Consider the following 27,741-nt stretch of genomic DNA (forward strand, 5'->3'; position numbering starts at 1 on the left):
CCATCTGTCTCACCCTATATAAGCACTGAAAAACCACATACAATACATCCTGTCAAAAATGTATTTAAGCTCATCACTGCTGTACAGGAGTCGGGGCAGGTGACTACTCTGTCTGGCCTCACCTCCTCCACCCACTGCAGCCAAGAGTATGGCCTTCAACTCCATTGTGTAAACAGATAAATGATCCGTTTCTCTTTTTGTCACTGCCACCTTAAACTCAGGATGCATCAGTTTTGTTCCTAAACAACCAACCCGTAAATAGAAATCTGTGTCCATTAAGGTCATTTACAAAATTAGACTGATTGGCCAGATGGTGGCGCTATAACAAGAGATTGAAAATGCTTAATTTGACAGGTCAAGGGCCTAACACCGTTTGACCTAAAGTCATTCAATTTGGTAGATGTGTTCCTTGTGAGGTGAGGGACCTATGTTCCAAAGACCAGGGACCAATAAGGTTCGCCATGATGAATTTTCAGCCATTTTGAATTTTGTGAAAAACACTTAAACTGCTACCAAAGATTTTTACAACTGTTCTGTCTGTGACGGTACTCTTCTGGCACCGAATGTCCGATCTGCACGAAAGTATTCACACCCCGTGACTTTTTCCACATTTTGTTGTGTTACAGGCTGAATTGAACATTTATTCACCTTTGATGTTTTTGGTCACTGGCTTACACACAATACCCCATAATGTAAAAGTGGAATTATGTTTTTTGAAATGTTTACAAAAAAAAATAAATGAAAAGCTGAAGTGCCTTTAGTTAGTAGGTATTCAACCCCTTTTTAATGGCAAGCCTAAATAAATTCAGGAGTAAACATTTGCTTAGCAAGTCACATAATGAGTTGCATGGACTCTGTGGTGTAATAGTGTTTAACATATTTTTGAATGACTACCTCATTTCTGTACCCCACACATACAATTATCTGTCCCTCAGCTGAGCAGTGAATTTCAAACTGAAGTGCAACCACAAAAAAAATACTTTGATATCCTTTAGAACAGTAGCCTGGGTTTTTCTAATGACTGCCTTGCCTGGTTCACCAACTACTTTGCAGACAGAGTTCAGTGTGTCAAATCGGAGGGCATGTTGTCCGGTCCTCTGGCAGTCTCTATGGGGGTGCCACAGGGTTCAATTCTCGGGCCGACTCTTTTCTCTGCATATATCAATGATGTTGCTCTTGCTGCGGGCGATTCCCTGATCCATCTCAACGCAGACGACACCATTCTGTATACTTCTGGCCCTTCCTTGGACACTGTGCTATCTAACCTCCAAACGAGCTTCAATGCCATACAACACTCCTTCCGTGGCCTCCAACTGCTTTTAAACGCTAGCAAAACCAAATACATGCTTTTCAACCGTTCGCTGCCTGCACCCGCACGCCCGAGTAGCATCACCACCCTGGATGGTGCCGACCTAGAATATGTGGACATCTAAAAGTACCTAGGTGTCTGGCTAGACTGTAAACTCTCCTTCCAGACTCATATCAAACATCTCCAATCTAAAATCAAATCTAGAGTCGGCTTTCTATTCCGCAACAAAGCTTCCTTCACTCACGCCGCCACACTTACCCTAGTAAAACTGACTATCCTACCGATCCTCAACTTCGGCGATGTTATCTACAAAACAGCTTCCAATACTCTACTCAGCAAACTGGATGCAGTTTAACACAGTGCCATCCGTTTTGTTACTAAAGCACCTTATACCACCCACCACTGCGACCTGTATGCTCTAGTCGGCTGGTCCTCGCTACATATTCGTCGCCAGAACCACTGGCTCCAGGTCATCTACAAGTCCATGCAAGGTAAAGCTCCGCCTTATCTCAGTTCACTGGTCACGATGGCAACACCCACCCGTAGCACGCGCTCCAGCAGGTGTATCTCACTGATCATCCCTAAAGCCAACACCTCATTTGGCCGCCTTTCCTTCCAGTTCTCTGCTGCCTGTGACTGGAACGAATAGCAAAAATCGCTGAAATGGAGACTTTTATCTCCCTCACCAACTTTAAACATCTGCTATCTGGGCAGCTAACCGATCGCTGCAGCTGTACATAGTCCATCGGTAAATAGCCCACCAAATTTACCTACCTCATCCCCATACTGTTTTTATTTATTTACTTTTCTGCTCTTTTGCACACCAGTATCTCTACCTGCACATTACCATTTGATCATTTCACTCCAGTGTTAATCTGCTAAATTGTAATTATTCGCCTACCTCCTCATGCCTTTTGCACACAATGTATATAGACTCTTTTTTTCTTTTTCTACTGTGTTATTGACTTGTTTATTGTTTACTCCATGTGTAACTCTGTGTTGTTGTCTGTTCACACTGCTATGCTTTATCTTGGCCAGGTCGCAGTTGTAAATGAGAACTTGTTCTCAACTAGCCTACCTGGTTAAATGAAGGTGAAATAAAAAAATAAAAATAAAAGTAAAACATGGTCAAGTTATTCATTACACTTTGTATGGTGAAGCCTAGCGGTTAAGAGCATCAGGCCAGTAAAGGAAAGGTCACTGGTTAGAATTCTGCCATTCTGCCCTTGAGCAAGGCAGTTAAGCCACAACAACAACTGTTCCCTGGGCGCCGCACCTCTCTAATTCAGAGGGGTTGGGTTAAATGCAGAAGACACATTTCGGTTGAATGCATTCAATTGTGCAACTGACTAGGTATGCCTTTTCCCTTTCCCAATACACCCAGTAACTACAAAGATAAAGGCGTCCTTCCTAACTCAGTTGACCGAGAGGAAGGAAACCGCTCAGGGATTTCACGATGAGGTCAATGGTGACTTTAAAACAGTTACAGCGTTTAATGGCTGTGATGGGAGGAAACAGAGGATGGATAAACAACATTGTAGTTACTCCACAATACTAAGCTAATTGACGGTGAAAAGAATGTACAGAATAAAAATGTTCCAAAACATGCATCCTTTTTGCAACAAGGCACTAAAGTTATACTGAAAAGAATGTGGCCAAGCAATTAACTTTTTTCCCCCTGAATAGAAACTGTTATTGTTGTGGCAAATTCAATACAACACATTACTCTGTGCCACTCTCCATATTTTAAAGCATAGTAGTGGCTGCATCATGTTATGGGTATGCTTGTAATCATTAAGGACTGGGGAGTTTTTCAGGATGAAAATTTAACGTAATGGAGCTAAGCACAGGCAAAATCCTAGAGGAAAATCTGGTTAAATCTGCTTTCCACCAGACACTTGGGGAAGAATTCACCTTTCAGCAGGAAAATAACCTAAAACACAAGGCCAAATCTAATCGAATAAATAATACACTGGAGTTGCTTACCAAGAAGACATTGAATGTTCCGGAGTGGCCGAGTTACAGTTTTGACAAATCTACTGGAAAATCTATGGCAACTCCTGAAAAATGGTTGTCTAGCAATGATCAACAACACATTTGACAGAACTTTAAGAATTTTGAAAAGAACAATGGGCAAATATTGCACAATCCACATGTGGAATGCTCTTAGAGACTTAGCCAGAAAGATTCACAGCTGTAATTGCTGCCAAAGGTGCTTCTACATAGTATTGACTCGCATGTGACTACTTATGTAAATTAGATATTTCTGTATTTCAATACATTTGCAAAAATGTCGAAAAGCATGTTTTCACTTTCTCATTATGGGGTATTGTATGTAAATGGGTGAGAAAAAAAATATTTAATCAATTTTGAATCCAGGTGGTAAAACACAACAAAATGTGGAACAAGTCAAGGGGTATGAATGAAAACTTTCTGAAAGCATCTATGGACAAAGGTCTCTCAAAACACAATATTTTCCAGACTTGTACCTAAAACAACATGATTCGTGGGGGTCAACATGTTTACTGTTGACCAATAATAATTCACATTGTCTGGCACATAAATGCATATAAATCAGTCAAGGATATTCATATTGTAACTCAATTTGGTGCACATGTTGCAAACACTGTCAAGACTCAACAAGATTCATATCGACCACATGGTGGCGCATGGGCACAAGCAAGGGCGCAGAGTGATGAAATTTTGGCTAAAATAGCCCACCTACGAAATATCTCAGACACCACTGGCCTGATTTTGACAAAACGATGTTGACTAAACGTCTTGTCATAGAGATCCATCATTTACAAAATTACACTAAGTGGCCCAACGGGGGCTCTGCATCATTCGTGGGGGACAACATGTTTACTGTTGGCTTGTTTTTTTATTAACTTTGTAAACATTGTCTTATTGTGGTTATTCTCATTGATCATTTGAGCACTGACTGATACCTGTTGAGTAAACTCCGTATTGTTGCAATACAATTAATTAGTACTGTAGTTGGATAGTGGACAGTTCAGTGGAGGATGTTTTTATGTTTTGTTTGTTTGTTTTGCTCTTGAATGTGATTTGACCTTGTTACCTTTTGGATTATAAAAGTTTCAACCAATCTAGCTGTTTTCATTAGTGGTTAGGCAGACCAATGGTTGGTCAGATACACTTGCATTGTTGGACTATAGTATCATTATAGGTCATGACCTAAGTGCTATTGCTGGGGTTCTCAAACGTTTCCTTTCTGAGGCCCACTACTTAGTTAGATTTATATTATGGTTCTTCTGTTTCATCTCTGCTTTTTCAGGGACCCCTGTAAACAACTCCTTTGGGCCCCCTATTGAGAACCACTGCTCAATAGACCTAATTTTTAGGCTATGAAATGCCTAATGATAGCCTAGTGAACAGTGACAAAGTTCAAAGTAACATTCACACAAGATGATTGTGAGAGTAAAATCCAAATCAGTCAGGAACGTCACACCAAGGGTAGATGATGTCATTCATATATCATTACTTTGAAAGTATGGATGGGATGCTTACATTTGTATTATCACTGCGCATGGCCAATTCCCAAACTAGCCTCTCCCTTCTACGACGCTTCAGTCTGCCCTCACATTCTGCGCTTGCGTATTATCAACCTAGCGGCTGCAGGGTAGGGAGAATCGGTGGGAGTTAGCTAGGTGTGTAATGGCGGCTTCGGTGTTGCTGTCTGCGGAGAACACCGGACCGACTTTTGCGGTCGGCAATTCTGGAGTGGTCGGGTCTCCCGGTAATGGAGTAGGGGCACCGGGTCCTGCGTCTTGGAATCGGTCTCTGGACAGGGCATTAGACGAAGCCTCGGCAACTGGTTGTCTCAACCTCAGCGGCAGGAAACTGAAGGAGTTCCCGAGGAGCGTCGCCAACCACGACCTCACAGACACAACTCGGGCCGGTGAGTGGTGATCGAGACTCGCGCAGTAGAATAGATGGAAATGTTTATAATAAACCCGAACAGGCACTTCAACGATGGCTGTGGATTTCTAGCTAGCCAGCATAGGCTAGAAAATAGACTTGTTTTGACTTGGAGTAGCTACCAAGTTAGCCTGCTAGCTAACGTCACGACACTGTCCGGCCAACATTAGCAAGCTAGCTGACGTTAGCCAGCCAGCTAGCGAGGGTCCAGACGTCTCCAGACAGCGGAGTTGGTCAACACTGGTTTGAATGAGTTACATTTTCTGATGAACGATGTTGCTTGTTTTGGCTGATAGCAAACTATTTAGCTAATTTAGTTAGCTTACTATTTGCTTTGGGAAGTTGGCAAAGTATCGCTCAACTAGCTAACGTGTTAAGCATGTCGCTATGTAACAATGCTCCTGTTAATTTGGAGAGCTACTCAGCTAGCTAACGTTAGCGGTATCCTTAAGTTAGAGAACTGGCTAGCTAGACCACAACGTTAGTTATTTGACGGGTGGCTAGTTACCTAAGTTATTTACTTGCCAGCCTAACTTTCGTCAGCTCATGTTTTCATGTGGATGTAGGTAGTTATAACATGCTGAAAATACATTCCCAGGCGCACTCAAAACGTTATAATACGTGGCGCGAGAATTGACAGATGTGCACCCTCATGGAATGTGGTAGGACTCTTATCAAGAACCAGTTTAGTCACCATTACCTGTTTTTGCAGGTAACTCGTGGCACAGAAAATGAGGGAGGGAATGCGGTGAACTATTTGTTATTGTTTGTGATACGATGTTCATCTTTGGCATGGTGCATTGCATCGTCCCTCACAGCTCATATGAGGTGGACAGTAATTTGAGGGACTGTGGCAGGCCTGGGGTTGGGCTTTGACACGATGTCGCACATTCCTGAACTCGCTCCAGACTGTCACTAACGGCCACTAAACACACACATGACATGTATAATTTGGATGGCTCATGCCGTACCAGTATTTCTGGCAAATATCGTTTTCCCCTTTTACCCATTTCACGTTTTTTTTCTCTGTCTCCTATAGGCATAATGAATGCAATAATTAGCCTCTTATTGGATTTTTTCCCCTCCCCTGGACCCTTACACAGACCCCTACCCCACACACACTTGCAGGGGTTGACTCATAACCCGAAGTCTCCTCAGTTATATCCATGGGCCAGGTGGCTTTAGGGTAATTAAAGTGGAACTGACATTATTTTATCAACTTAATCTTATTAAAATCGTACTCATATACACACCAAGAATAATATGACACTTAAAAAATATATATACATATATATTTTCTGACAAGGGAGCACTTAGATATGGTCATTATCATGTTTTCATAAATTCTTACAATGTTTGGGAATTACCTATACTAAAGACATTTGTGAAAATTCTGTAGCAATATAGAATGGGGAAACAGCCTTGCTTTTGGACAACGAATAGACACTGCAGTAAATAAAACCTAATAAAAACATCTCTGGTCCAGCACCGTAGTCTATGCATTACCTGTGCACTATAGTAGGCCTTTATGAAAACAAGCCATTTGCCACAGGCCTGGGATAATTCACTTTGATCTGGACTGTGTGTTTACAGGCAGTTGCAACAGCGTGACTTTACATAATTAGAAATCATTTGCCAAAAGACACAAAATACACCTGAATGGATTTCTGCAAATACCAGGGGAGTCCCTTACATTTGGCAACTTTACTACAGTCCTTTTGAACAAACAACCATGAAAAGGCAGGCTCTCTTCCTCAGTTACAGTGGGGCAAAAAAGTATTTAGTCAGCCACCAATTGTGCAAGTTCTCCCACTTAAAAAGATGAGAGAGGTCTGTAATTTTCATCATAGGTACACTTCAACTATGACAGACAAAATGAGGAAAGAAAATCCAGAAATCACATTGTAGGATTTTTAATGAATTTATTTGCAAATTATGGTGGAAAATAGGTATTTGGTCACCTACAAACAAGCAAGATTTCTGGCTCTCACAGACCTGTAACTTCTTCTTTAAGAGGCTCCTCTGTCCTCCACTCGTTATCTGTATTAATGGTACCTGTTTGAACTGGTTATCAGTATAAAAGACACCTGTCCACAACCTCAATCAGTCACATCCCAAACTCCACTATGGCCATGACCAAAGAGCTGTCAAAGGACACCAGAAACAAATTGTAGACCTGCACCAGGCTGGGAAGACTGAATCTGCAATAGGTAAGCAGCTTGATTTGAAGAAATCAACTGTGGGAGCAAATATTAGGAAATGGAAGACATACAAGACCACTGATAATCTCCCATGATCTGGAGCTCCACGCAAGATCTCACCCCGTGGGGTCAAAATGATCACAAGAACGGTGAGCAAAAATCCCAGAACCACACAGGGGGACCTAGTGAATGACATGCAGAGAGCTGGGACCAAAGTAACAACGCCTACCATCAGTAACACACTACGCCGCCAGGGACTCAAATCCTGCAGTGCCAGACGTGTCCCCCTGCTTAAGCCAGTACATGTCCAGGCCCGTCTGAAGTTTGCTAGAGAGCATTTGGATGATCCAGAATAAGATTGGGAGAATGTCATATGGTCAGATGAAACCAAAATATAACTTTTTGGTAAAAACTCAACTCGTTGTGTTTGGAGGACAAAGAATGCTGAGTTGCATCCAAAGAACACCATACCTACTGTGAAGCATGGGGGTGGAAACATCATGCTTTGGGGCTGTTTTTCTGCAAAGGGACCAGGACGACTGATCCGTGTAAAGGAAAGAATGAATGGGGCCATGTATCGTGAGATTTTGAGTGAAAACCTTCCATCAGCAAGGGCATTGAAGATGAAACGTGGCTGGGTCTTTCAGCATGACAATAATCCCAAACACACCGCCCGGGCAACGAAGGAGTGGCTTCGTAAGAAGCATTTCAAGGTCCTGGAGTGACCTAGCCAGTCTCCAGATCTCAACCCCATAGAAAATCTTTGGAGGGAGTTGAAAGTCCGTGTTGCCCAGCAACAGCCCCAAAACATCACTGCTCTAGAGGAGATCTGCATGGAGGAATGGGCCAAAATACCAGCAACAGTGTGTGAAAACCTTGTGAAGACTTACAGAAAACGTTTGACCTCTGTCATTGCCAACAAAGGGTATATAACAAAGTATTGAGAAACTGTTATTGACCAAATACTTATTTTCCACCATAATTTGCTAATTAATTAATTAAAAATCCTACAATGTGATTTTCTGGATTTTCTTTCTCATTTTGTCTGTCATAGTTGAAGTGTACCTATGATGAAAATTACAGGCCTCTCTCATCTTTTTTTAAGTGGGAGAACGTGCACAATTGGTGGCTGACTAAATACTTTTTTGCCCCACTGTATGTACATCAACAAGATAAAAATGAATGCTAGCCAGAGCAAAGTGTGCTAAAATCTAATGAGGTAACATCAGATAAACCCTTTCAAACTTTTTCAGCTAGTTGTCCGTCAAAATTTCACTGAACGATGTGGAATTGTAGCCTACTTGTCCTTCTGCAGCTTGCCTGCACCCAAGCCAGCTGGCTAAAGTTCTTGCTATAGCTAGCTACTTCGACACAAATGAGAACAACCTCACTCTGACCATTTTACTCGCCCTAGAAGAGTTGGTTAGGCTGTTTGTCATGAACTCTCTCGATAACATGTAAACTATTCCTTTTTTGCCTATGTTTACTGACATCGGTCATATTCAGCGGGTGTTTTGCGTTTGTAAATTCATCAGTTATTCTGTGCTCTGGCACTCAGAGTGCTCTGAAATTGGAGTAGCGAGCTCGATAGCCAGAGGGAATTTGCAAACAAGATGCTAGCTAACTGGAAAAGTCTTTCAAGTTCTTCCTAGCTAACCAAATGACTCTTGCATCTCTAACTGTGTATAGCCACAGAAAAACGATATCACTTGCCCACTCCTCCAATGACATCTTCCCTAGTAGCTCCAGAACCAGTCAAATGTTTGGATACACCTACTCATTCTTTATTTTTACTATTTCCAACATTATAGAATAATAGTTGAAGACATCAAAACTTTGAAATAACACATGGAATCATGTAGTAACCAAAAAAGGGTTAAACATATCAAAATATATTATATTTGAGATTATTTAAAGTAGCCACCCTTTGCCTTGATGACAGCATTGTACACTCTTGGTATTATCTCAACCATCTTCGTGAATTAGTCACCTGGAATGAATTTCAATTAACAGGTGTGTCTTGTTTATTTGTGGAATTTCTTTCCTTAATGCTTTTGAGCCAATCAGTTGTGTTGTGACAAGGTAGGGGTGGTATACAGAAGATAGCCCTATTTGGTAAAAGACCAAGTCCACATTATAGCAAGATCAGTCCAAATAAGCAAAGAGAAACAAAAGTACATCATTACATTACTTACTCAGTCAATATGGAACATTTCAAGAGCTTTGAACGTTTCTTCAAGTGCAGTCACCAAAACCATCAAGCACTATGATGAAGCTGGCTCTCATGGGGACCGCCACAGGAAAGGAAGACCTAGAGCCAAGTTCATTCGTTACCAGCCTCAGATGGGCTCGGTGTTCTTAGCTTGGTACATAAATAGATATGCTAACCTATTAGACACATTATTACTGACTTGTGATAATTTCCCTTGCTAGTCAGATTTAATTGATAGCCTTAATTACATTCATCTGTTTTTGTCCAAAATATTGAGTCAGTGAAACTGAAACTGTGAATCCCGAATGGAGGCAGTAAGCAATGTACCAGGCCAGCTGTGATTTAGTGTACGTCATGGAATGTTGAGTCAAATAGAACCTTCAGTACCAGTCAATAGTTTCGACACAGCTACTCATTCAAGGGTTTTTCTTTATTTTTTACTATTTCCTACATTGTAGAATAATAGTGAAGACATCAAAACTATGAAATAACACATATGGAATCATGTAGTAACCAAGTGTTAAACAACCAGCTTCACCTGGAATTATTTTCCAACAATCTTGAAGGAGTTCCACATATGCTGAGCACTTGTTGGATGCTTTTCCATCACTCTGCTGTCTAACTCATCCCTAACCATTTCAATTGGGTTGAGGTTAGGGGATTGTGGAGGCAAGGTCATCTGATGCAGCACCATCACGCTCCTTCTTGGTTAAATAGCCCTTACACAGCCTGAAGGTGTGTGTTGGGTCATTGTCCTGATGAAAAACAAATGATAGTCCCACAGCGCAAAGATGGGATGGTGTATCGCTGCAGAATGCTGTGGTAGCCATGCTGCTTAAGTGTGCCTTGAATTCTAAATAAATCACTAACAGTGTCACCAGCGACGCACCATTACTCCTCCATGCTTCACGATAGGAACCACACATGCGGAGATCATCCGTTAACCTACTCTGCTCTCACAAAGAAACAAAAATCTCAAATTTGGAACAAAGGACAGATTTCCACCGTTCTAATTGCTCGTGTTTCTTGGCCCAAGCAAGTCTCTTCTTCTTATTGGTGTCCTTTAGTAGTGGTTTCTTTGCAGCAATTCGACGATGAAGGCCTGATCCACCCAGTTTCTGAACAGTTGATGTTGAAATGTCTTACTTGGGCTCCCGAGTGCCGCAGCAGTCTTAAGGCACTGCATCTCAGTGCAAGAGGCGACACTACAGTCCCTGGTTCGAATACAGGCTGAATCACATCCGGTTGTGATTGGGAGTTCCATAGGGCGGTGCACAATTGGCCGGGTAGGCTGTCATTGTAAATAAGAATTTGATCTTAAACGACTTGCCTAGTTAAATAAAGGTTAAAAAATATATATTTTTTCGACTCTGAAACATTTATTTGGGCAGTAATCTGAGGTGCAGTTAACTCGAATAAACTTATCCTCTGCAGCACAGGTAACTCTGGGTCTTCCTTTCCTGTGGCGGTCATCATGATAGCCATTTTCACCATAGTGCTTGATGGATTTTGCAACTGTGCTTGAAGAAACTTAAATTTCCCGGATTGATTGACCTTCATGTCTTAAAATAATGCTGGACTTTCGTTTCTCTTTGCTTATCTGAGCTGATCTTACCATAAAATTGACTTGGTCTTTTACCAAATAGGGTCTTTGAACAATTCCATTTGTGAAATATATTTCCTTCTTAATGCGTTTGAGCCAATCAGTTGTGTTGTGACATGGTAGAACTTTTAACAAGGCACACCTTTTAATTTAAATTAATTCCAGGTGACTACCTCATGAAGCTGTTTGAGAGAATGCCAAGAGTTGTCATCAAGGCAAAGGGTGGCGACTTTGAAGAATCTAAAATATAATTTGATTTGTTTAACACTTTTTTTAGTTGCTGCTTGATTCCATGTGTTATTTCATAGTTTTGATGTCTAAACTAATATTCTACAATGTAGAACATAGTACAAAATAAGAAACGCCCTGGAATGAGTAGATGTCCATACTTTTGACTGGTACTGTATTTGTAAAACCTCTTTATAAAGTGTGTTTTGTAGCGTAAACTATGAATTTTATATTTTTGACTGATATTATGATTCTATTTCATATATGCAAAGTAGGTAAAAATGCTGTCAGTTCCACTTTTATAGCCAAAAGAGAAAACAATACCTTTTAAACAAACCAGAAATGTTTTTTTCCTTGTGCAATTTATATCTATAGGATATATTTAACGTAAAATAATTTAAGAAAAGCCTATCTGGCATTAGTGCGTACATCTCTAAGCTTTAGGGCCTATAACCGTGTGGATGTTAAATAACCTACACGCCAAATGCTTTGGGGAACAGCAGATAAAGTGAACATCGTCCACGTCGGAAAATAATCTGAGTTTAATTGAAAAACAGTAACGCTGCGAAATGGAGAGTTGAAGTAAATGGGAGGGCCAGACATTGTTTGGGAAAGTAGTAAAAGAGCATGATGCCAGTCCCAGTTATCTTATATGTGATGATTGTGAGGAGCTATACAAATTTGACAGTCACAAGACAGGGACTTCAAATAGGCCTATGGTGTATCAAGGTAACAGTAGCCTGCTGTTCAGAGGTTAAATGGAAACTGAAATCTGGACACTGACTGTAGGTCTATAACCTCTGAGCCTTAATATTAACTCCTGTAGAATTAACAATTTCTTGCAGTAAAATTATACACCAAATGTAGATAAGATTGGGACTTGGGAACAAGAGGTTGACCGATTTTTATGATTTTTCAATACCGATACTGATTATTGGAGAAAAGGGAAAAAAGCCGATACCGATTAATCGGACGATTTTATAAAACAAATACAAAAATATATATATTTTTTTAATTTAGAGGTTTTAGGTTGTAGTTAATATAGTATTTATAGGACTATTTCTCTCTACCATTTGTATTTCATATACCTTTGACTATTGGATGTTCTTATAGGCACTTTAGTATTGCCAGTGTAACAGTATAGCTTCCGTCCCTCTCCTCGCCCCTACCTGGGCTCGAACCAGGAACACATCGACAACAGCCACCCTCGAACCAGCTTTACCCATCGCTCCACAAAAGCTGCGGCCCTTGCAGAGCAAGGGGAACAACCACTCCAAGTCTCAGAGCGAGTGACGTTTGAAATGCTATTAGCGCGCACCCCGCTAACTAGCTAGCCATTTCACACAGGTTACACCAGCCTAATCTCGGGAGTTGATAGGCTTGAAGTTATAAACAGCGCTGTGCTGGTGAAGAGCTGCTGGCAAAACACACGAAAGTGCTGTTTGAATTAATGCTTACGAGCCTGCTGCTGTCTACCATCTCTGTCAGACTGCTCTAACAAATATCAAATCATAAACTTAATTATAACATAATAACACACAGAAATACGAGCCTTTGGTTATTAATATGGTCGAATCCGGAAACTATAATTACGAAAACAAAATGTTTATTTCAGTGAAATATGGAACCGTTCGGTATTTTATATAACGGGTGGCATCCCTAAGTCTAAATATTCTTGTTTCATTGTACAACCTTCAATGTTATGTCATAATTAAGTAAAATGGGAGCTTGGGAAGTTGTCTTAATTTGATCAAGTTACACTTGTGTGAAACTCACTGTTTGCCAGCTATATATATCATAACTATTAAGTTAATTATCTAAGATGTGCCAAATGCATTCTCTCCAGCTGGGTTTTGCTAATGTTTGCTCAGTGGCTAACGTGAGCTTGCAAGATCAAGCTTCCTGGTAATGGCAGCAGAGACAAACCCCTCCTGGATTGAGATCGCTGCTGCCTAATTTTTGTTTTGTGCGTGCTGCAAACTGTGTTTGAGATACTTCATAACTTTGAGTTGGGTTGTCTGTCCTTGTAGTGAATGTTTGCATGCTCTCGTTAGCAATTGCCTAGCATCCGCTGAGAATACCTTCGTACTTCTTAGAATTTTGTTAGCATTCTGGTAAGGGATGTTTTTTGGCCTTTTATTTATTTGAAATGAAATTGCACCCCTTGTGTGCACTACCGGTAATACCGTAAATCCCAGGATGGCACAGGCACGGTATGAAGATATGGAAATCTGGTTAACACTCAACCAGTAGTGGTTATTTGCATAACCTTATTTCTATTACAGCATGTTGGATGACTCATTCCATTCACCCAGTTCAATGTAACAGTGACAGGTTTAGGCTACTACATGATATTCAAATTTTCCCTATGAGGTTGCTACAACCAAGCATATGAGAAGTTTACAATGTAGGTGCACACAGGTCGAGAGAAATTTGAAATGACACATGGACAGACGGTGACATTCAATACCGTCCGTTTCATCTATGCACTCTCCTCCTCAACTCTTCACTTGTGGACTTCAATGCACAACACATCAACTGTTTGTGACCAGGCTCAAAACCCTTTCCAAGCCAAACCATATAACTTCAGCACACAGCCTACATCGTTGTAACCATATTAGCTAAAGTAACATCTTCATCAACCTAGCTAATAGCACTAAAGTGTTAGTCAACCCATACAATCATGCTGTGACAGTGTTGTCAGTAAACCGTTACACCGGCAGGTGGCAATAAATGAGGAAAACCAAAAGCTTACCTTGACTTGGAAGAGTGTTGTGTTGGATAGTCATATCCAACTAGCTAACATGTCATCCCTCTTTTTGAGCAGGGTGTTTCAGTAGGCCGAACTAGTTAGCTGTTTTTTTTCACTTTCAATCTCTCTATTTCTCTTGCTTCTTCTTTTTGTAACAGTATTTTTATTGGAATTTCACCATTTTCACCCATATTAAGAGATACAACAACAGAGACAAAGCACACAGAAAAAAAAACAATAAATAGCACCCACTTACACATCTATGAGCATATTCTTGCTTCTTAACTTTGGAAGAAATTAATTAGATCAAAACTGTTCAATGATTGTCTTTCTCTCTTTTGAGTCAACTACTCACCACATTTTGTACACTGCAGTGCTAGCTAGCTGTAGCTTATCCTTCAGTACTAGATCAATTCTCTGATCGTTTGATTGGGTGGACAAGATGTTAGTTCATGCTGCAAGAGCTCTGATAGGCTGGAGGACGTCCTCCGGAAGTTGTCATAATTACTGTGTAAGTCTGGAAGGGAGAGGGAACCATTAGCCTCCTAGGTTTCGTATTGAATTCAATGTACCCAGAGGAGGACGGAAGCTACCTGTCCTCCGGCTACACCATGGTGCTACCCTACAGAGTGCTGTTGAGGCCACTGGTAGATCTTCTTTGGCATGATTTATATTTAGAATAGTTGTATCTTTTTAAAAATGTTTTACAATGCATTAAAAAAAAATTATGGTCCTCCCCTTCCTCCACTGAGGAGCCTCCACTGCACCCAACCCTAGTATGTTCTACATTTTGGGAGATGAGACATAAAAAAGGTATTGTTAGAAAGGTTTAGTTCAAGTCTACGATATAATGTCTTTTTGGTGTCAGAATGGCCTACCTGTTGGATCAAACCTAAAATGTAAATAGCTAGTTTAAATGGCTTGTTGTCAGAGAGGAAGAAGTCAGCTTTCGTCTTTGTTGTTGAGTGGCAGTTGGGGCTTGGTGTCTGCGAGTCGCAAGGCCAAGGAGACAAGGCCAAAAAGACGGAATGCTTATAAAAATGCAGTAGAGGCATTTGGAACATGCCGCTAAAACATGCGTTCAAATGAATTTGATACATTGCCGTCCCTAACTGTATAGAGAGAGCGAGACAGAGGGGGTACACATGTCCTTGTCTGACTAAGTCTGTAATGCTCATGCCTGGGCGCTCCACTGGTCAGTGTTGTCTGTGTGCACTGACTGAGGAATTGGAGTGTGGTCAATGCAGTGTGTATGTGCCCTGCCAGTTTGGCGATGCTTGGGGGCTACATCCAGACACAGTTCACACTGCCAGACCCTTACAAAGGAAAAGAGGAAAACGGAGATCGAGACTGAGGCCTGACTTGGTTAACTTGGCAGAGGCCTCTCTTGTTGTTCTCTCTCCCTCTGTGTTTTGTTCCGCCAGACCCACGTCTCTGTGGCCAGTCCACACCCGGTTATCTAAGGCAGGAGCTCGCTGGAAGAAATTAAAGGGGAACTGCACCCACTCATTTGGTATAGTTTCTTTTGGCTTTCTCAAGAAATGCTGGCTGCCGTGACAGAAGCCAAACGTGAGTTGGCTTGGGGTTGTGATTTGTCAGTGTTTCTTGGTTGTATACTTGCCACCACCAAGACACACCCAGTATTCATGTAAACAGTAGGCTACCCTGTAAATTAGTCGTATTTAAAAAGGTTCTGCTCACTTCTGCAGCCATATAAAGAGTAGTGTACCCTGTAAATTAGTCGTATTTAAAAAGGTTCTGCTCACTTCTGCAGCCATATAAAGAGTAGGCTACCCTGTAATTAGTCGTATTTAAAAAGGTTCTGCTCACTTCTGCAGCCATATAAAGAGTAGGCTATCCTGTAATTAGTCGTATTTAAAAAGGTTCTACTCACTTCTGCAGCCATATAAAGAGTAGGCTACCCTGTAATTGGTCATATTTAAAAAGGTTCTGCTCATTTTTGCAGCCATATAAAGAGTAGCAAAATTGCATGACATGCTATATGTGCTCGGCCATGCGTTGAACGTTCTTTTTTTGTGAACAGTGATTGAGTTAGCTTAAATTATGACTATCCAATCAACTCTTCACATTATGAATAGTTGGCTGTCTTATACAAGTCAGCATGGAATGCATTATTTTAAAGGTGCATTTTTCTGTTGAACATTTGCTTCCCCCAACTTGAACACACCACCTACGCATAGGCTAATGATTTTGTTTGTTACTGGTCTTGTTTGTTGAGGAAAGGTAAATGTGGACAGTTATTCTAACATCTTCAAAGTACCCGGTAAGGACACACGTCATTGCATCCTCGACTTCCGTCTCCTGTTAAGATTAATTACCATATTCTTAATGTCATTTCTGTCACTCTGAACACGCCCTAATCAGGTTATACACCCAATGCATATGGGACCGGTCAATTTCTCAAATGTCCGCCGCCACATTTTCAGAATGGAAACTTCTGATGCCTAGTTACCTTGCCCCTATTCATATCTACCTCTATAACTCCAGTATCTCTGCACATTTTTATTTTATAATTTTTTTTTAACCTTTATTTAACCAGGCAAGTCAGTTAAGAACAAATTCTTATTTTCAATGATGGCCTAGGAACAGTGTTCAGGGGCAACAAGTTCAGGGGCAGAACGACAGATTTGTACCTTGTCAGCTCGGGGGTTTGAACTCGCAACCTTCCGGTTACTAGTCCAACGCTCTAACCACTAGGCTACCCTGCCGCCCCAAACATTGTAAATATGGTATTGGAACTGTCCCCGTAGGTTGCTTACTTTCTCGTGTTTTTGTTTTACCTCATGTTATTTTTGCTACATTGATATTGGTTACTGATTGTTTGGGTTTAGAACTTGCAAGAAAGGCATTTCACTGTGCATGTGACATTAACTTGAAATCAGTGAAGGGAAGTGAGTAAGTGTGCACACTTTGGGATGAAGGAGAGAGAATTTGGACTTAGCCCATATTTCTGTCATTGGGCATCTTTCGGTGTGATTGTCTCTGGTTGGAGGGAGAGCCTGGCTGGGGTAGGAAGCAGACAGCGTTGCGGAGAGCAGCAGCTTCCTGTATCCTGGATCCTCACACAGCTGCAGGGGATAAATATAGACGACTTGGCTGGGATTGCCATCGGGGGACTGCAACACTCACTGCACAGTATTACTGAACAATATGTGACACACATACAGAAATACTTGATGATCACTAACTCCTGAAAAAGCTATCCCTTTTTTCTGTCTGTGGCCCAAAATGTTGGGACACATACTGGTCAAGTTAACAGGTAGTTAGTTAGCTAATAAGGTAACATGACGGAGCAAAGTGTAAACAAATGGTTAACAACGTGCAAGTAGTTTTAGAACTGCCCACGGCATGGTTTATGAATGGAAAATGCGGTCCCGGCGATCCACTATAGGAAGATAAAAATGAGCTAGGAGGCTCGCTCGGCATTACTTATTTAGACAAGTACAAGAAGAGCTGCTTAAAGATACTGAGGCCTTTGCTCTGACTGGAGGGAGAAGAACGTCCCTTTATCTGTCAGCTTGGTGGCTATTTTCAGACGTCACGGGTGTGTGTGACTGTCTGTGTGTGATGGAAATTGTATTTTGTGTTGCTGTCTGTAACATAGGCCTACTCTTATTTAAACACCCAAGAAAACACATTTAGTCAGAATGAGTGGTCTATTAAAATACCTGTAGTTGTAAAATGAGTACTACTGTAGATACGTTTTCCAGCATTCACCCCGAGTTCTTATCACAGTATTACATCACGATAAGCAGTGGAGAAAGTAAAGACCTATGCTTGGGAATAGGATAGCAAAATCACCAAATGATATCTTTAACTTAAATGTATGTCTTCACTGTACCATATTTTTATGCAGCTAGCGTAACACTAAGAAATGACCAGCTTTTAGGCTAGCAAACAGAGTGGACTCAGAAGCTATGTGGATTGAGGGAGGGGATAGGGGTTGAATTTGGCTTTACAGCTGGTGTTCAGGGATGTTTTTTGTCAGATATTTAGTAGTGATGGGCGTTTGAAAGAATGTCTGTGTTGGAGTACTCTCTTGAAAATAATTTTGAGTACTCGTGTTAGCGTGAAACAGGGCTGAAGGTATTTACAGTGTTGTTCCTTGTACTGGTTCTGATACAGCTGAAAGTAAAAATAACAATTTTACTGCATTTCACATACTCCACAGGCAATAAGCACATCTGTTTATAAATGTAACCTGCTAATTGAGTGGACATGTACATTTAGTATACTTGTATTAGGTTATTGGCAAACCAAAGCATTCGTGATCTCTATAAACAATTCAGATTTACACTTTTGAAAGGAACAAACTAAAATAAATCTGTTTTTATTCATTAAGGACATTGACCATTTAGGCCTACAGAACACATGGTAAATGTAACTGCTGTGCAGGGTTTTCCCCAGGACAGTGACTGGGAACACTGCCCTATAAAGGGTGCTGTCCATCAGTTGAGATGACAACCGATGTCCTTACAGATACCATGGCACTTGTCACAGGAGTATGGGTTGGGTTGGGCCCAAATGTCCTGCGTTTTATTCGTTAGTGCATACCAAGTTCAAGTAATCACTCCTTGTTTCAGTACAATTTCTTCTATTTGGTACCGAGTGAATACAACCCTGGCTAGATCCCAACACAGCCTTTCTTGCCATTGAGAATGTGTTCTTAACCAACTTCAGTCTACCGAACAGCCCTGACACTAGAACACCTACAGGTGTGAAAACAAAACCAGCCAAATCACCTGCTCAAATAAAGGGTTGAATAAATGAAATAAACTGTGGCGTGACGTATATGTCTCTCTCCCCTTGTTTAGATCTGTCCCGTAACCGTCTGCCAGAACTGCCCGTGGAGGTGTGTATGTTTGTTTCTCTGGAACACCTTAACCTCTACCAGAACTGCCTGCGCTCACTGCCTGAGAGTCTTCTCAATCTCCAGGCCCTCACCTACCTGAACATAAGGTAACGGGCGTGCACACACACCAGTGGTGTAAGCTACTTAGTTGTAATATACAGAAATTGCTATGCCCCCCCCCAAAACCCAAGATAGAAAAACTCCCAAATGCAATTTCCCAAGAAGGAAGTTAGCCCACCAAAATAATACAAAAGTATCACCTCGAGTGAAATTTGTACAATGAGCTCAATATGAATTCAATACATCAACAGTACAATAGACTTCGATATCGGCTATGTATCCCGCGTAGGGTTGCAAGGGTCTGAAACTTTCAGGTAAATATCCCATGGGAAGTTCAGCCTGGGAATTCTGAGAATTTTGCTAAAATTCATTTAAAAAAAGTTAGCTTATAACAGTGACTTTTTTGGTGGGTGGGATACACAAGGCAATTCTAGATCTTGTGGCATATTTTTGTTAAACTCCCCAGTTCAAGGGAATTACAACCCTCTGCATGCACAGTGCATTCTTCCATCACATGTGCAGTGCACTCTTCCGTCACATGTACAGCTGATTCTCAAGATCTTGCGCACTAATGAGATGCTATTGAGCCCACACTACTACACTGTCTGAGCAAAGGACTACATGCTTTCTGGTAAGTTTTGATTACAATACTGGGCGGGGTGAATATATTTTATGACATGATTTTTTGTTAACTAGTAAATAGTAGCCTACAGCAAAGCTTGTTTAAATCACTTTTAACTTGTTAACAAGTTCTGCTAGTTAGTTTTTGCTACCACGTGGGGTTTAGCTTGCTTGAGCCTACTAACTGAGGATTGTTAATTCACCTGTTTCCATACATGTTTAATTTTTAAACAACTCCTTTGTAAGAATACATTTATCTAATTGCTTAACTATTTATCTGTGCATGGAATTGTGTGTAAGTAAATATATATATATATATAAATAAAAGTGTTTTTCTAATCTTTACAGGAAAATGCCACGGGCACTATCTGATGTGTGGAGACATTTCGCTGCAGCTAATGTAGAAGTAAAAGCTGTGTACATTTGCAAATATTGTGCTAAATCATATGTGAAGAATGCAACAAAGATTCAGAATCATCTGGCCAAGTGCATAAAGTTCCCTCAGTGCTCACAACAAGCAACCTCTGACAAAAGTCTGTCTACTTCTATTTGAGGTGAAAATGATGAATCAGACACCTTATCGATAGCAACAGCTCATGGTCCTCCTGGAATCAGAAGTTTTCCAGAAGTTTTTTTGACTCAATGGCGGAACGTAGTGAGAGAAATGCTGATTAATGTCTTGCTCAAGCTGTGTATGCACGTTCACCTCTGATCCTCACAGGCAATGTGTGTTGGAAGAGATTTCTGAATGTTCTTCGTCCAGCGTGTACACCCCTCCAACCAGACATGCTTTATCTACTAATTTAATGGATGCAGAGTTCAAGTGAAGGTCACGCAAATCATGGTGCAAACAGACTATATTGCAATCATCTCTGATGGGTGGTCGAATGTTCGTGGGCAAGGAATAATTAACTACATCATCTCCACCCCTCAACCAGTATTCTACAAGAGCACAGACACAAGGGACAACAGACACACCGGTCTCTACATTGCAGATGAGCTGAAGGCAGTCATCAATGACCTTGGACAACCGAAGGTATTTGCACTGGTGACAGACATAATCCTGATAGGTATTAGTCTGGTTTCTTCAGTAATGACCTTAGTGATCACGTTTTTTTACCACCCGTGTTAGTAATGGCTGCTCAGTGAAACGATCTGTCCTGATTTGTCATAGATGCTTGCTAAAAAACTTTAATGAGCAAGCCTTCCTTCATGAACTGGCCTCTGTAAAATTGTATAGAACCAGCTTGATCCCCTCAGTCAAAGATGCTTGGACCTTCTTTTTTTATATTTTCAGTGGTACTGTTAACAAGTTAACAAGTATTGATAGCCTAGCATTCAGCAGGCAATATTTTCACAAAAACAAGAAAAGCATTCAAATAAAATCATTTACCTTTGAAGAACTTTGGATGATTTCAATGACGAGACTCTCAGTTAGATAGCAAATGTTCATTTTTTCCAAAAAGATTATTTGTGTAGGAGAAATAGCTCCGTTTTGTTCGGCTAAGAATAAGACCGGAAAATTCAGTCACAACAACGCCAAACTTTTTTCCAAATTTGCTCCACAATATCGACAGAAACATGGCAAACGTTGTTTAGAATCAACCCTCAAGGTGTTTTTCACATATCTATTCGATAATATATCAGTCGTGACAGTTGGTTTCTCATCAGAAGCGAACGGAAAAATACTGCAGCTGGAGATTACGCAATAATCGCAACCTGGTAGATGTAGTCTCTTATGGTGAATCTTCCAATGATATGCCTACAAATACGTCACAATGCTGTCGACACCTTGGGGAAGCGACAGAAAGCCTAAGCTCATTCGTGGCCCATTCACAGCCATATAAGGAGTCATTGGCATGAGGCGGTTTCAAAAAATGCGGCACTTCCTGATTGGATTTTTATCTGGGTTTCGCCTGTAACATCAGTTCTGTGGCACTCACAGACAATATCTTTGCAGTTTTGGAAACGTCAGAGTTTTCTTTCCAAAGCTGTCAATTATATGCAAAGTCGAGCATCTTTTCGTGACAAAATATCTTGTTTAAAACTGGAATGTTTTTCATCCAAAAATTAAAATAGCGCCCCCTATATCCAAGTTAAGTTTGCTGCCACTATGATCACCAAGCCTATCTCCAACCTTTTTAATCTGTCTCTCCTATCTGGGGAGGTTCTCATTGCTTGGAAAGCAGCCACGGTTTGTCCTTTATTTAACTTCTTGGCGCACCCATCCCGTTACCGGGATCATTTTCATCAACGTCCGCTTAATTGCAGTGCGCCCAAATTAAATGACCAAAAATATTTAATTTTCGTGAAATCACAAGTGCAATATAGCAAAACACAGCTTAGCTTGTTGTTAATCCACCTGGCATGTCAGATTTCAAAAAGCTTTACAGCTAAAGCAAACCAAGCGTTTATGTAAGGACATCTCTCTCAGCAGACAAAACATTACAAACAGCTAGCAGCAAAGTAAACTGGTCACGAAAGTCAGAAAAGCAATACAATTAAATCGCTTACCTTTGATCTTCGGATGTTTGCACTCTCGAGACTCCCAGTTACACAAATGTTCCTTTTGTTCCATAAAGATTATTTTTATATCCAAAATACCTCCAATTTGGTTGGCACAATTTGTTTAGTAATCCACAGGCTCGAGCGGTCACGACGGGGCAGACGAAAATTCCAAACAGTATCCGTAAAGTTCGTAGAAACATGTCATATGTTTTTTTATAATAAATCCTCAGGTTGTTTTTACAATAAATATTTAAACCGGACCATAGCTTTTTCAATAGGAGAGAGAGAGAAAATGTCTTCAAGCTGTTGCTCATGCAAAACTCTGCTGGCACCCAGCCATCCACTGACGCGGTGTGTCGTTCTCGCTCATTTTTCAGGAATAAAAGGCTGAAACTATGTCTGAAGACTGTTCACACCATGTGGAAGCCATAGGGAAATGAATCTGGTTGCTATCCCTTTAAATGGAGGGAAGGCATGCAATGGAACAGGGAGCGTTCAACATAAGAGGCACTTCCTAGTTGGATTTTCCTCAGGTTTTCGCCTGCAATATCAGTTCTGTTATACTCACAAACAATATTTTGACAGTTTTGGTTTTGACAGTTTTTCTATCCTAATCTGACAATTATATGCATATTCTAGCTTCTGAGCCTGAGAAATAGGCAGTTTCATTTGGGTATGTTTTTCAACATCAAAATACTGCCCCCTACACTCAACAGGTTAAAGGGGGAGATCAAGCTGATCCTAACTGTTATAGGCCTATTTCTATTTTACCCTATTTATCAAAAGTGTTGGAAAAACTCAACTGACTGGCCTTCTTGATGTCTATAGTATTCACTCTGGTATGCAATCTGGTTTTTGCTCAGGTTATGGATGTGTCACTGCAACCTTGAAGGTCCTCAATGACGTCACCATTGCCCTTGATTCTAAGCGATGTTGTGCTGTTATCTTTATGGACTTGGCCAAAGCTTTTGATACGTTAGGCTAAGGAGCATTGGTGTCTCTGAGCGGTCTTTGGCCTTGTTTGCTAACTACCTTTCTCAAAGAGTGCAGTGTATAATGTCAGAACATCTGCTTTCTCAGCCACTGCCTGTCACCAAGGGAGTCCCCAAGGCTCGATCCTTGGCCCCACGCTCTTCTCAATTTACATCAACAACATAGCTCAGGCAGTAGGTATCACTCTCATCCATTTATATGCAGATGATACAATCTTGTACTCAGCTGGCCCCTCCATAGATTTTGTGTCGTATGCTCTACCACAAAGCTTTCTTAGTGTCCAACAAGCTTTCTCTACCCTTAACTTCTTACAGATCATTGGGACGCTAGCTTCCCACCTCGACAACATCTGGTGAAATTACAGAAATCGTAATATTAAACATTCATGAAGATACAAGTGTCATACGTCATTTAAAAGCTTAACTTCTTGTTAATCCAGTCGCTTTGTCAGATTTCAAAAAGGCTTTACGGCGAAAGCACACCATGCCATTATCTGAGGACAGCGCCCCGCACACAAAAGCATTACATACATTTTCCAACCAAGCAGAGGTATCACGAAAGTCAGAAATAACAATAAAATAAATCACTTAGCTTTGAAGATCTTCATCTGGTTGCAATCACAAGCATTTCAGTTACATAACAAATAGTCATTTTGTTCGATAAAGTCCTTCATATCCCAAAAAAGTAAGTTTCATTGGTGCACTTTGCTCAGTAATCCACCGGTTTCCCTCGTTCAAAATGCATACAAATGAATCCTTTAAATTACCAATCAACTTCTTCCAAACATATCAAACAACATTCCTAATCAATCCTCAGATTCCCTAATATGTAAATAAAAGATCAAATTTAACACAGAGAATACCGGAGATAAATAACGAAGTGCACGCCCTCACCAGAACGCGCAGCAAATACTACAGCCAAAATGGGAGCCACTTAGCAGAACTACAAATTCTAGCTCATAAAAAACAAACAAGCCTGGCTCTTTCTAAAGACTGTTGACATCTAGTGGAAGCCCTCTGAACTGAAATCTTGGAGGTCTTCCTTTTATATTCCCCTTCCCAGCCATTGTAATCAGTGGTGAGCTGGGGGAAAAAATACTTAATGGATTGTCCTCGGGTTTTTGCCTGCCATATCAGTTCTGTTATACTCAGACATTATTTTAACAGTTTTGGAAGCGTTAGAGTTTTCTATTCAATACTACCAATTATATGCATATCCTAGCTTCTGGGCCTGAGTGACAGGCAGTATTCTTTGGGCACCTCATTATTCCAAACTTCCGAGTACTGCCCCCTAGCCCGATGAAGTTAACCTTATTCTGAACACCTCCAAAACAAAGGTCATGTGGTTTGGTGAGAAGAATGCCTATCCACACAGGTGTGATTACTACCTCTGAGGGTTTAGAGCTTGAGGTAATCACCTCTTTCGGAGTATGGCTTGACGGTGCACTGTCCTTCTCTCAGCACATATCAAAGCTGCGGGCTAAAGTTACATCTAGACCTGGTTTCCTCTATCGTAATCGCTCGTCATTCACCCCTGCTGATAAACTAACCCTGATTCAGATGACCATCCTACCCATGCTAGATCTCTTCATTCATATACTCAATCATGGACACGTACTGACAGTTGTGGCTGCTTTGCGTGATGTATTGTTGTCTCTTCCTTCTTGTCCTTTGCTGTTGTGTGTGCCCAATAATATTTGTACCTTTTGTGTTCTGCCTACCACTGCTCAGTCAGATACGTGTATGCTCAGTCAGATTATATGCAACGCAGGACACGCTAGATAATATCGAGTAATATCATTGACCATGTGTAGTTAACTAGTGATTATGATTGTTTTTTATAAGATAAGTTTAATGCTAGCTAGCAACTTACCTTGGCTTACTGCATTCACGTAACAGGCAGTCTCCTTGTGGAGTGCAATGAGCGAGAGCCAGGTCGTTATTGCGTTGGACTAGTTAACTGTAAGGTTGCAAGATTGAATCCCCCGAGCTGACACGGTACAAATCTGTCGTTCTGCCCCTGAACAGGCAGTTAACCCACTGTTCCTAGGCAGTCATTGAAAATAAGAATGTGTTCTTAACTGACTTGCCTAGTTAAATAAATGTATTAAAAAAAATTGGCGCCCAAAAATACCGATTTCCGATTGTTATGAAAACTTGAAATCGGCCCGAATTAATCGGCCATTCAGATTAATCGGTCGACCTCTAGTTGTTTCTCTTGTGTGTTTTGTCCCATTTGTTATTTTTTAAATGTATTTTTAATCAAAGCCCCCGTCCCCGCAGATGTCTTTTGCCTTTTGGTAGGCCGTCATTGTAAATAAGAATTTAGTCTTAACTGACTTGCCTAGTTAAATAAAAAATGGCTGCTGCAAACGTGAAGGCTGCTTGGTCTAATGTGGAGGAGTACTACCCTCAGGTCATACCCATTGGCTGTGCTACTCATGCATTGAATCTGCTCATGCATTGAATCTGCTCCTCAAGAACATCATGGATGGCATGGAAAACAATGGATACACTCTACAAGGGAGCCAAGGAAATGGTTAGGTATGTGAAGGGTCATCAATTTATAGCAGCAATCTACCTCACCAAGCAAAGTGAGAAGAATAAGAGCACCACATTGAAGCTGCCCAGCAACACCTGTGTGGTGTTTTCATCATGTCTGACAGTCTCCTGGAGGGGAAGGAGTCTCCAAGAAATTACCATATCACAGTCTGCCGATATGGACAGCCCCATCAAGAGGCTCCTCCTGGATGATGTATTTTGGGAGAGATTGGTAAGCAGCCTGAAACCTATAGCAGTAGCCATTGCATGGAATGAGGGAGACAATGCCATCCTGTCTGATGTTCAGACTCTGCTTGCAGATGTAAGAGAAGAAATCTGTACTGCCCTATCCAATTCACTGTTCCTCCAAGCAGAGGAAACTGCAGTTCTGAAGACTTCTGCCTGAAGCCCATACACGCCGCAGAGTACATGTTGGACCCCAAGTATGCTGGCACATATATCAACAAGGCCTATGGTTGTCATGACTACCATGTCTAGATGAGGCTGGATGAGGGCAAGATTCTTGGCAGTCTGGTTAATTACACTTCTAAGCAAGGGCTTTGGGATGAAGATGCAATATGGCAGTCGTGCCAACATATTTCGGGTGGCAGGTAGCCTAGTGGTTAGAGCGTTGGACTTGTAACCAAAAGGTTGCAAGATCAAATCCCCAAGCTGACAAGGTAAAAACCTTTTGGCTGCTTGTCCAACGCTCTAACCACCAGGTTACTCTGCCGCCCCAGTATGATATGGTAAATATATCAAATGAAAAAAAAATCTACATTTTATTAATATTAATTTGCATATATTCCCATTAATTCCCATGGAAAGTTTACACTTCTGAATATTCCCCAAAATGTGCAGCCTTAATCCCGCCTATAGTTTACTAGTGTGCACTCAACTCTATTTTTTACCCCTTTTCTCCCCCATTTTGTGGTATTCAATTGGTAGTTACAGTCCTGTCTCATCACTGCAACTCCCGTACGGACACGGGAGAGGGGAAGGTCAAGAGCCATGCTTCCTTAACCACTGCTTCTTAACACGATGCCAGCTTAACCCGAAAGCCAACCGCACCAATGTGTCGGAGGAAACACCGTACACCTGGCAACCGTGTCAGCGTGCATGCGCCACAGGAGTCGCTAGAGAGCGATGTGACAAGGACATCCCTGCGCCGCCCAATGGGTCTGCCGTTTTGCGGACGGCTGCGACAGCACCTGGACTCAAATCAGGATCTCAAGTGGAACATCTACCAACTGCAATGCAGTGCCTTAGACTGCACCACTCAGAAGGCCAACTCGATTATAATCTTGAGGGTATCTCAGATTTCAATGTTCAAAGTTGAATTGAAATACAATTCACATGAATCCACAGAAAAACACAACCCAATTCAGAAATACTGACTTATAAACCACTATGAGATGGAATCAAATGTGAGTGACTGTACATATCAAACGCTGGTGCTTAAATGGGCTTACGACAGTCCCATGGGATGGTGTAATGATGTCTTGCAACAAAGAATCCTACCACACTGTAGTGTGGCAGTGCAAATTCGTTGTCCTCCAAGGATAAGGGCAATAGATTTTTGGATGTCCTGGGTTCTGGTGGCTCACCATCCTTGGTGGAACTGAATCCACGCTCAAAAAACCTAACCTGTTTTACAAACAGGATCACACACTATATTTTCCATGAGTACCTTTCATATAAACATGAATATAGCGCTTTTATCGCTTACAGGAATGAAAAATTAAACTTAGTCAAAATGCTTTACACTTAAACTACAGCACTAGGTTCACATGAACTAAACATTAAACTAACCTGGGCAATGCAAATGACTAGAGCTTACACCTATACACGTTTGCTATTTCAATTGATTGATCGATAACTGAGCTAGCCTAAATGTTAATG

At 41.1% G+C, this 27,741-nt stretch overlaps 1 protein-coding gene across 9 annotated transcripts in view; it reads left to right on the plus strand.

The window, feature by feature from the left end:
• The first annotated feature begins 4,880 nt into the window (after nucleotides 1–4,880).
• The window catches only part of LOC112265016 (DISP complex protein LRCH3), a 77,768-nt gene continuing 54,907 nt past the window's right edge, over nucleotides 4,881–27,741 (plus strand). For 5 of the 9 annotated variants that reach the window (XM_042295788.1, XM_042295789.1, XM_042295792.1 and 2 more), the window contains exons 1-2: nucleotides 4,881–5,228; nucleotides 19,080–19,224. In XM_042295788.1, the coding sequence (XP_042151722.1) occupies nucleotides 4,985–5,228; nucleotides 19,080–19,224 (389 nt within the window). In that variant the 5' untranslated portion in view covers nucleotides 4,881–4,984. The remainder of the gene's footprint in view (nucleotides 5,229–19,079; nucleotides 19,225–27,741) is intronic. The other 4 variants (XM_042295791.1, XM_024442001.2, XM_024442002.2 and 1 more) reach the window with 2 other exon arrangements.

This window comes from Oncorhynchus tshawytscha, linkage group LG13, assembly GCF_018296145.1.
Source record: "Oncorhynchus tshawytscha isolate Ot180627B linkage group LG13, Otsh_v2.0, whole genome shotgun sequence".
Taxonomy (NCBI): domain Eukaryota; kingdom Metazoa; phylum Chordata; class Actinopteri; order Salmoniformes; family Salmonidae; genus Oncorhynchus; species Oncorhynchus tshawytscha.